Source organism: Lactuca sativa, chromosome 8 (genome assembly GCF_002870075.4).
Source record: "Lactuca sativa cultivar Salinas chromosome 8, Lsat_Salinas_v11, whole genome shotgun sequence".
Lineage (NCBI taxonomy): Eukaryota > Viridiplantae > Streptophyta > Magnoliopsida > Asterales > Asteraceae > Lactuca > Lactuca sativa.
In genome coordinates, this window is record NC_056630.2 from 70,554,311 (window position 1) to 70,565,187 (window position 10,877).

The following is a 10,877-nucleotide window of genomic DNA, read 5'->3' on the forward strand; positions in this document are numbered from 1 at the left end:
AATAATTGTTATAGCCTAATAAGGGATCTACTAAGATAAATTAGAAACATCATGAAAAGACAAATCAGTGAAAAATCTGATCTTGAAGCATAACTTCTTGAAAAAACAGAATCTATAAAGGCATTAAACATTATTTTTGTTGTAATTCAATATCAAATGATCGAAAAAAAAGGAGGGGTTTTAACATAAAATTCACCAAAGTAATCATCAAAAACAAGTCAAAAAGATTGCACAAAATCCTAAAACTTTGGGTAAGGATTGGAAAAAGATCAATCTTTATTTCAACCTGGTTTATGAGAAACAACCAGGTTTCGAAACTGCTATTACTTAAATTTATTTTCTTAAATTTTCCTCACGTATTGGTTTACTTTTTTTCTGGACCCACATAAAGCCATTGCAACCGCCATAGTTATAGATTAAGAAAACATTAAGCTTTTAGCAAAGACCATGATTGTAACATTTATTATGACAAAGGTAAAAATCCAAAAAATACAAATTACTCAACTAACTACACCTTTAATTACCATCTCAACACAAAGTCTCCTGAAACCATTTTAAAAATCATTTTGCCACAGATTAATGGACAAGTGCTGGTAACATGAAGCAGAAATTAAAGATCAATAGACCAAGAAAGAGAAGGTTAAAATGTGAAATTACCTGAAGTAACCCCACTCGCATGATATGATTGATAAGCAACCAAACCATCCTTACCAACTTCATTTAACCATTTCCTTATTTGTATGAAGAAATGAGACCGAATACAGACACCTACCCAGAAAAAAATCAAAAAACTCAATAACTAGTTTAATTTTTATACCTATACATGGAACTTGGCCTCCAAAAGATTAATCATGTAATTAACAAACTTGATAGAGACTTAAATTAAGATGAATAAACACCTACTATTGAATAAAAAAAAATTCATCGAATTGTGAATTAAATAAGCAATGTAAATAAAGAGAAACTTCAGTTGTATTAAGATCACAATTCACAAATAACTATTTTTGCATAAACATTCCATGCTTTTACCCCTCGATCAGCGGTGCCTATGAGAAGTTGTGTCAAAATGGACAATTAAATGTGGGACCATTACTTCCTAGTTGCAAACATTCGCAGATAAATTCCATTTTCTAACCAGTTATGAATATGATATATGTGGAACATAAATTAGTGTAATGTCAATCAGTCAGATTTGCACTCATTAAAATCACTTTGTCTGCCTCCTTCATCGCATTCACTGCCAAAATAAATTTAAAATCACATATTTCTTCATTAAATTGTGGATAAGAATAAAATTCATACCAACATGTTAAGTAATATGATCCTTAGGATAAAAAAAAATAGATTTTTACCTTGATCATTTCAAGTAGTGAAGACAATAGTTCCAGTTTCATCACTAACCAAACATTCAGTAAGATGTATGATGTTGCATCCTTGAGTCCCATTTCAACCTCCTCTTGTCTTCCATGTCTGTATTTGTATTTTCTTCCGATACCAAAGAATCAAATATAGGTAAAATCATTTTTATAGTTGAAATGAATACAAATATGTATAGATTTGTATAAAAAGTGAATGATTGTGTATATATAATTATATTAATAGAAGATTACCTTTATCCTATCTAATTCAAAATGATTACTTTTTAAATTTTCAATTCCTAATATAATTACATATTATATAAATATTATATTATACTTAGAAAACATTTATTAATATTATTGGTTCGATTTGGTTTATAGTGGTTCGGTTTTGAATAAAATAATAACTAAACCACATGTTTTATTAACAATTTGGTTATATCGGTTAATTTGGCTTTGATTCGGATTTTTGGTTAATATGCTCACCCATACTATTGTAGATTTTTCATAGGAACCCTCTTAGGGTTCCAATATATTTACTTTTTTTTAATGGCAAATAATTAATTTTCTCATTTGTTAGGAATTAAACCCTTGACTTCCAATATATCTAGTGACATGGCATTTATAGTTTTATATCGAAAACTCATTAATCATAGATTTTCTTAATTTACATTATGCATTTTTAAAAACTAATGTTATTAATAAGGAATACGTATATAAAATTATAAATCAATTTCATAGCTCAGTATCATAATGTGAATTTTATTAGTAAAGAATTATTTTTGTAAAATTTAACAGTTATAAAAAGAATAATTGTTGCACATTTTATCAGTGATAAAAAAAAAATCAAACATACCTATAATGGAAGCACAATATATATATATATATATATATATATATATATATATATATATATATATATATATATGTAAGGTGTTGGTGATTTTAGTGTTACCATGTTTTTTTATGTAGTTGGAACTAATATTTGAGTTAAGAGACTTCATAATTTGTACGCTAATATATGTATGGGTTTGTGCGGAGTGCACGCATGTATAAAATTGAATTAGAAGCCGGTTCGATAACAAGTTGGGGGTCGGGCCAGCGCCCCTGGGTCCGGGGTTTGTAAAGAGGCAGCCCCCCTAGCGGGGTCTAAGGGGCAGAGCCCCCTCGGGGTTTGGGGCAACGCCCCAAAAACTCTCCGAATTTTACATATAAGAGTATAGTGGGAAATTCAAATTCTTGAGGGTGATTATGGTAAAGCTAACAAAATTCGTTAGTTTTGGAAACCTTAAATCCTCATTAAATTTGGGGTTTCTTGATTTGCTTCCAAAGCAACCAATAAAGGCCAACCCCAAGAGAAACCCTAATCTCGTTTATTATAAATAAACGGTTTTCTCTTTGAAAAGGGATACACACAAAAACGATCATTTGCTCACTTTTCTTCAAATGAACATAGAATCCTTCTAGCAATTTGGCTTATGATTTTTGTGCCTAGATTGTAAGTGTCCCCTTGGATTATCCCATATTGAATTTCTTGTAACCCAGACATAGGGTAGAAATATTAGTTCGGAAAATATTCACACGATCCAAGGGGCATACAGATTTCCAACATAAACTTTATTCCCTCCCAACAAAATGTTCGTCTTTGATGATAAACTCCCATATGACAACGCTGAAGGAATAAACATCAATTGAAAATTGGAATGAATGAACATCAACAGAAAATTGGAAGGAAATGTGAAAAAACAAACAATATTAGATAAAAAAAAATTGCATATAATGGATAGTTATGTTTTTTAGTATTTCATATTATTTTTTTTAATTGTTATGACATACGATTTTTGATGATATATTTGTCTATAAATATGTATGTATACAGAGGAAAAGATGGGCAATGTGTTCTTTCAATTCTCATATATGCAATTAACTTGGGATGGAGCATGCATGCATGTGGATGAATTTATTAATGGTATCATGCATGCATCTATTACAATTTACACATTCACATAAAAACGATGCAATATCATTAAACCAAAAAGGAGGTGATTCATACACAACAGTTTTTTACCATACACAACAATTCATGTATTATATAGTTGTACAATACAACATTTTAAAGCACCAATTGTTGTGTATAGAGAAAAATTGTTGTGTACGGATCAACTCCCAAACCAAAAACTTACATCGGTTGAAAACAAGTCTATTTATATTTAGAAGAGCAATTAATAATAGATACCATCCATTAAATGAATATATATATATATATATATATATATATATATACACACACACACACATAATATACCTTAGTTTGGTTTGTATAAATTAATTCCAATGCATACTTACTCTTTGATCACATTCACGAAAGAAATTAATTAAGCACCCTTCACTTAACTAGCAGAAGAAATGTTAATAACGAATGCCCCCACTTTGAAGATTAGTTTTTTCTTCTTCATATTACTGCTCACTATCACTGGTGGTTATTCAATCTCTTCCATTTTCTTTCATGCTAATTGATTAATTACTTTGAGGTTTATTAGTTAATTATACTATTCCCAAAACTTATATTGTTTCTTGTGTTATTGCATGCAGTCTCAGCAGTTGAAATGGAGAAATCGGAGAAGGTTGTTGTGGTTGTACGGTTGTGTTACGACAATCTGGATTGTGTGTCCTTCTCGTGTCCACATGCAACATTTGCATTTTGTCATGGAACTCATGGAGGTTACGGTCGATGCCCACATCATGAATAATCTAATTAATTAATAATAATAGTGTTGCATGCATGCTTCTCCAAAATCATGTTCAGATCATTTTAAGTATGTTAGTTTCTAAATGTATGAATCTTGATTTCCAATCTGAGTTTTATTGGAAGTAAAAGACTAGAATGGATCTTGTTGACAGTTTTCTGATATTGATATTGTTTGATTGTTGACGATCGATTTATGGGTTTTATGGGAAGTAAGAAAGATTGGAATGGATTTTCTAGTTTCTGATCTTCATCGTCATCTTGCTTGATTTTCGGATCTTGATCTTTATGTTGAAGATGCTTCTTAAAGATTTTCCGATTGAATTCATGATTTCTGATGTTAATTTCTGGAGAGTGCTGAGTAGAGGTAGTATTTGCTTACTGATTGTCGAATTGTTGCCTTTTGTTTTCCTTTACTTATGGAATCTAATCACAATGTCAATTACTTGATTTTATCACTAACTAGTTTATAACCCGTGAAAACCACGGTTATAAAATTAATTAAACTTTCATAGTAAAAACTCAAAATTATTCAATTATTTCAAATAAATTATTAATTAAGAGATTTTTTTTTAGTTATATAAAATTATAATCATTGATTTAAATAAATACATGAAATTATATCACCTTATAATATATATTAATTTTATTATATTAGTTATTTTAATGTTATTAATTGAATGTAATTAGAGTGTGAAATTTAAAATTTGAAATTTGAAATGAAGAATCAATTATTAATTTAATGTAATTAGAATGAGAAATTTAAAATTTAAAATTTAAAATAGAGAATTAAAAGGTTAACATAACATTATAGGTGACATATAATATTAATGAGAATTTCTAATATTATGACACTTGTTAATAAGAGAATAAACTTATTCATTTATTAGAATAGAAAGATATGTAAGCTTAGAATCCTTTATTAGAATAGGATTTGTTTAAATACTGGTTGGTAATTAATGCTAATATACTCAATGTTTTGATCATTAGCAAATTATCTATATATTAGTTATTAGATAGGGTAAATTACACCAATAGTCCCTCGTGCAGGTGCCAAAAAGCAGTTTAGTCCCTATTTTTAAAAATTAACTCGGACCGTCCCTTATATCGTAAAAAGGTACATATGTTGTCCCTCATTGCTTTAAATTTGCATGTTTTGTCCCTTGTGAGAATTGGAATGACTAAAATTTCCTTTATAATTTATTTTTCATTTATTTTTAATATTTATTATTAATTTATTAAACTTAATATCTATATATCTATCTTTTTGTTTTGTTGAAGAAGACTTAAGCACCACCACCACCACCACTTGACTGCACAAACACCACCGGAATGCACAACCGCCACTGAAATCTCCACAACCATCACCAGAAAGCACAACCAAACACCACTTGTTCCCCGGAAAAATAACCACAAAACCACCACCTCCTTCACCATCGCCACCCTCCTGTACAACAACCGATAACCACCCCATTTGAACACTATTTTTCACCACTCCATCATCATTATCGTCGGAGGATCTAGCCTTTTGCTGGAGTGCGGATTTGAAGGGTAAGGTAGAAGCGTAGGGAGTGCTGCAGTATCAATACCCTCTCGCCGGAAAAACAGGAGGCGACTAAGGTTTGATGCAACGATTGACCACCCACATTTTCCGGTGCAACCGCCTCAAATACTACCTTCTTCATTCCCCTCCAATAGTGAAACCTTATTCTATCTTCTCAGTTCGATCGACAACCACAGATCGAGAATCAGAAACTAGATCTGCTACCCTATCGTCGGGAATGAGGATGATGACGTAGATGAAGATGAAGGGTGTTGGCAGCTCATTCTATCTTCTCAGTTCGTTCTTCTTTTTCTGTTCAATGAGGATGATGACGCAGATGAAGGGTGTTGGCAGGAGTGCATTTGAAGGGTGATGTACAGACGATGAATGATGGCGGCGATGGCTGCTCTGATGATTGCCTTGCTCCTATGGTGGCTGAGATAGAGTTCGTGAGATGCACATAAAGAAATGGATGAGATGTGTGGTCGTCCGTTGGGTTGCAGAAGAGAGAAGACAGTGGATGAATAGATTTCGTTAGTGGCTGCTTCATGGTTGTCGGCGGCTTCATGGTTGCAGTTTGTCGATAGTTAGAGGAAAAGGGGAAAACGAGTACGGGGAAAGAAAAAAAATGGGAGGGGGGGGGGGGGTTGAAGATATGTTTTTTTTTTTTTTTTTTTAATGTAAAAATAATAAAATAATAAAAGAAAATTAAAAAAGAAATTGTTAAGGGTAAAATAGTCTTTTTATGTCTGGAGGGACTAAGCGTGTAAGAAAAAACAAACCTAGGGACCGTCCGAGTTAATTTTTGAAAATAGGGACCAAACGTGCTTTTGGACACATGCACGAGGGACTAATGGTGTAATTTACCCTATTAGATATTATGTAGATTGGTAATTTTTACTTTTTAACTATATAATAATTTGAACTAAGACATAAAGTATTATATTATACACTAATACAAAACAACAATTAATGTCCTTTTCAAATGACAGAACCAAAAAATTAAAGAAACGATAGGTTGGAATGGTTGTTGTTTGGTACCACTCAATGAAGAAACTGGTAGATTTTTTTTTGAACAGCTAAGAAACTGGTAGATATTGATACCACAGAGAGCTTTTTGTAAAGATGTTAAGACTTGTCAGCTATTACTCAATGAAGCAACTCGTAGTTTTTTCACGAATGCCTATGTGCAAAAATCAATTCATAATTGACTTCCAAACTTTTCAATATGATAACCAGGGAAATTTCACAACACTTCCTTTCATAATTAACCTATGTGATATTGTTTCATTAAACCATGTAAGTCTACTATTTCATTATTGCTTATAGTTTTACCATTTTTTAGCCTCATAGCCAGACTTGGATTGGATTGCTAGTTAATGATGTTCATTAGGTTGTTATGGTTTGATACTGTTGATAAAACACCTTTGAGTTTTTGAATGAAACAAAATGAAAAATGCTTATCGACTTAAATAAGCAATTTTTTTTAATAAATAATTTTTTGCTTCTAACTTATTTGAAAGTTGAAAGTGCTTACTACATGTGGAAACCAATTTACCATTTTACCCCTATATTAAACAATATGGATCACATTCTCTTTTTCCTTTTTTCTGCCATTTACATGCATACCAATTTACTTATAATTAACCACGTATAAACAATAATTGTCAAACACTAAAAAACAACTTATCAGTTTATTGCATTTTGGCAATGAGTAACCTAATCCAAATACTCTTTTTTTTTTTCTTAAACAGACTTTTAACAACTTGGAAAGATAGGCAACAGAGGCTGTTAAATTTAATAACAAGACCATAACACATTAGGGGCCAAAATCTCTTTTATGAGAGGTACTAAGATTAACAAAAGGAAGGAATTCTAATGAAAAGATTGAGTGATTCCATTTGGTAAAAGCTTAAGTAGTTGAGAAGCCTAGTGCCTATTTTTCTCCCATCACTGTTTTTTCTCCTGCAAGAGTTAGTTAATTTCAGATAATGAGTAGTTGTTATTAATTGTTATTACAGACTAAAATCAAGTCCTACCTACCTCTGTTTCAGCTGATTTAGATTCTTCCCCTTTTGGGTGGTTTTCATCACCTGAACACAGAATCATTTATAACTTAGTAATAAAATATTATTAATGTATGTTTAATATTTTGATATAACAATCGTTGTTTATAGATAAATATATTTATGATTAATTACTTTTAATGTAGATATAAATATATTTTTCGATAAATGATTAATATACTATTGTAAATATAAATATTATTATAACTTTATAATGTATAACTGTTAATAGAAATGTATTTATATTTATAAAATAATTTAATAAATAGATATAAACAATATATAATATAAATAATTACTTTCAACAATTAAAAGTGTGTTTGGTTGTGAACTTGTGATGCTCTTAGGGCACATTTGTTATATGGACTATACAGGCTTTCTAGGGCTATTTTCGATGATGAGGGCATTTACGTCTTTTACACAGACAGACAGGAAGACGAGAGCGAGTCTTTTACCCACATTTTGGGTGGGAAAGAAAATTGCAATTTTTGTCTCATTGACATAAGTCAAAGTCAAACAGTCAAATGATAAATATGGGAGAAGAGAAGGGTATGAAGTACCTCCATCTTCGGGCAAATCAGAGGTCCAAAGAGTGAGATTATCTCTCAAGAGCTGCATAATCAAGGTGCTGTCCTTGTAAGATTCTTCACTTAATGAGTCCAGCTCAGCAATTGCCTCATCAAAAGCTTGTTTAGCCAAATGGCATGCCCTGAAAAGAAGTTTATTAACATCAACTTCATGTAAACTTAATTCTTCAATGATTAAATTACATAAGGATTTAATTTACCTTTCGGGAGAATTCATAATCTCATAATAAAACACTGAGAAATTGAGGGCAAGGCCTAGTCGAATTGGGTGGGTTGAAGGAAGATCTGAATTTGCAGCAGCAGAAGCAGCCTACACCCATATAATAATAGAGAAAATAAATCATAAACTAGTAAATATGGTGGGAGTGATATTCCTTCGGGAATGGAATGGTCTATTCCATTCCATCGGACAACACAAATAGCTTCTTTTCATTCCTGTGAAATGAAACAGAAACATTCCATTCCTTCCTTGATTCCATCATACATTCATACCAAACACTACCAAGGAGTAAAAGTGCATCTATATATGGAGGGAAGAAAACGTGCCTCATAGCCCTTCAATGACATTTCAGAAGCATCCTTCCTCTCTTGGTCTGTCTTGAACTCTGCAAGGTACCTGAAGTAGTCGCCTTTCCTGTAAACACATGAATAAAAACAAATAAGAAACCAAAATCTAGAAAAATTCCAGACATGATAATATATATATATATATATATATATATATATATATATATATATATATATATATATATATATATATATATATATATATATATATATATATATATATAAATGCATTAATGGCGTACATCTTGTAGTAGAAAACAGTAGCTTCTCCTGATCCAGATGAGGGTATGAGATGCTTATCAATGATTTCAAGAATGTCACTGCAAATTTTAGCAAGTTCATCTTCAACCTTTTTGCGATATCCCTTGATCAAGTTCACATTGCTTTCATTCCCTTTTGATTCCTCTTTTTGTTCAATTGATGACATGATACGCCAAGATGCCCTTCTTGCACCAATCACATTCTTGTATCCAACTGAAAGTAGGTTGCGTTCTTCAACAGTAAGTTCAACATTAAGTTTTGCAACACTCTTCATACTTTCAACCATCTCTGCAACAACAAATCCAGTCATCATTAGAAGGTATAACCATGATACATGCATATAATTAGGCTTCATCTATTATGCCTTTCTTATACAAAAATTTCAGTACAACATGCTACAGTTATATGGATCAGAACATACATTCCACATTGATCTAAGGACAGAATTGATATATAATATTATAAATCATGCGTATAGTGAGACAGAAGAAAATGGAATTGGGATGAAATAATATGCGCGAATAAAAATACACTCATACATACAAGATCAACACTGGAAATTGATAGCAAATAATCTACCCCCTTCTAACACCAATTTTCAATTGATATCTTTTGTATATATAGATAGCATGCACAAAGTGATGATGATGTTCTTCCAGTATGCACACAGATGCAGATTGTAGACTGAAAAACATTCGAAGATCCACCTCATGACACCAATGTACGTTACAAAAACCACATACGAAATCAACTGAAGAAACTATAACTCCTTTTTCGATCGCATCATTTTGCAATTGATATCCATCGATCGTACAGCATGGATGCTGATCGATACGGCATTCCAATCAATTAACAACGAATCCGTCTCACACAACAAATGCACGTTAAAAACACACACTCGCTCATCCAAAATCAATAGACGAATTATGCCGATACCAAACCGCAAACCAAAATTTCAGTTGATATCGATCCGTTGTATCTCATACATTTAACATTCTTAATCAAACTAACAACAGAAGATCCATCTCAGAATGCAAAATTCACATAAACAATACACACACTAGCACATCTTAATCAATAGATGGAGTTAATACCTTCGTAACGCTCGGCTTGTTCGGCGAGCTTCGCCATGTAAACATGAGTTTCTCTCTCCTTTTCGTTGGACATTTTGTTGAGTGATTCTTCAAGTAAAATCGGTCGATTGAATCACAATTCACAAAATACAGTTGATGATCTAGAGAGGAGGTTATTAGGGAAGAAGGGGTATAATAGTGAATCTGGACCCTCGGGTTGGTTTGAAGAAATGGGGAGAATAGCGCGCAAATCGTGTGGTCTTTTCATGAGATCGGGACCCATTCTGTCGGGGTGTTGTACTTTCTATTTATGTACATTTTGCCCCCCTTTTATAGAAAAATGTTTCGTATCTATATGTACATTATGTATTCTAAGCTCTTTAAAAAATGCAACGTGTTTTGGAGATTGATTGTGATACACAAATCTTTACAACATTGTCGTATTACAAGATAGTTCAAATATCAAACAATATTCTCATATTTTTTTGGAACGACTTTTTGGAACGACTGGTTAGTGGTTAAAAGTTAGCATAGTAGAAATCCATAACATCCAAAATAAAACTTGTGACCATCAATCTAAGAGACAACGTCTCTACCAAGTGGGCTACTCTCACATAAACAAACAATATTGTAATATTAAAACATAGTTCGAATATCAAACAATATAAGTATTTAG

The 10,877-nt window shown here is 31.7% G+C and overlaps 1 protein-coding gene across 1 annotated transcript; it reads right to left on the minus strand.

The window, feature by feature from the left end:
- Positions 1 to 7,322: 7,322 nt before the first annotated feature.
- Positions 7,323 to 10,433, minus strand: LOC111902653 (14-3-3-like protein GF14 iota). The gene is made up of 7 exons (XM_023898470.3): positions 10,223 to 10,433; positions 9,110 to 9,416; positions 8,847 to 8,934; positions 8,501 to 8,610; positions 8,274 to 8,422; positions 7,691 to 7,740; positions 7,323 to 7,612 (listed from the first exon to the last, which is right to left on the minus strand). The coding sequence occupies exons 1-7, from the start codon at positions 10,293 to 10,295 to the stop codon at positions 7,598 to 7,600; spliced, it is 792 nt and encodes a 263-aa protein (XP_023754238.1). The 5' UTR covers positions 10,296 to 10,433; the 3' UTR covers positions 7,323 to 7,597.
- Between the last annotated feature and the right edge of the window lie 444 nt (positions 10,434 to 10,877).

Coding starts and splice junctions, on each gene's coding strand:
- LOC111902653 (XM_023898470.3), bottom strand. CDS start 10,295: ATGTCCAACGAAAAGGAGAGAGAAACTCATGTTTACATGGCGAAGCTC. Junction 9,417..10,222: donor ACAAGCCGAGCGTTACGAAG/GTATTAACTCCA, acceptor TTGTTGTTGCAG/AGATGGTTGAAAGTATGAAG. Junction 8,611..8,846: donor TGTCATTGAAGGGCTATGAG/GCACGTTTTCTT, acceptor ATATGGGTGTAG/GCTGCTTCTGCTGCTGCAAA.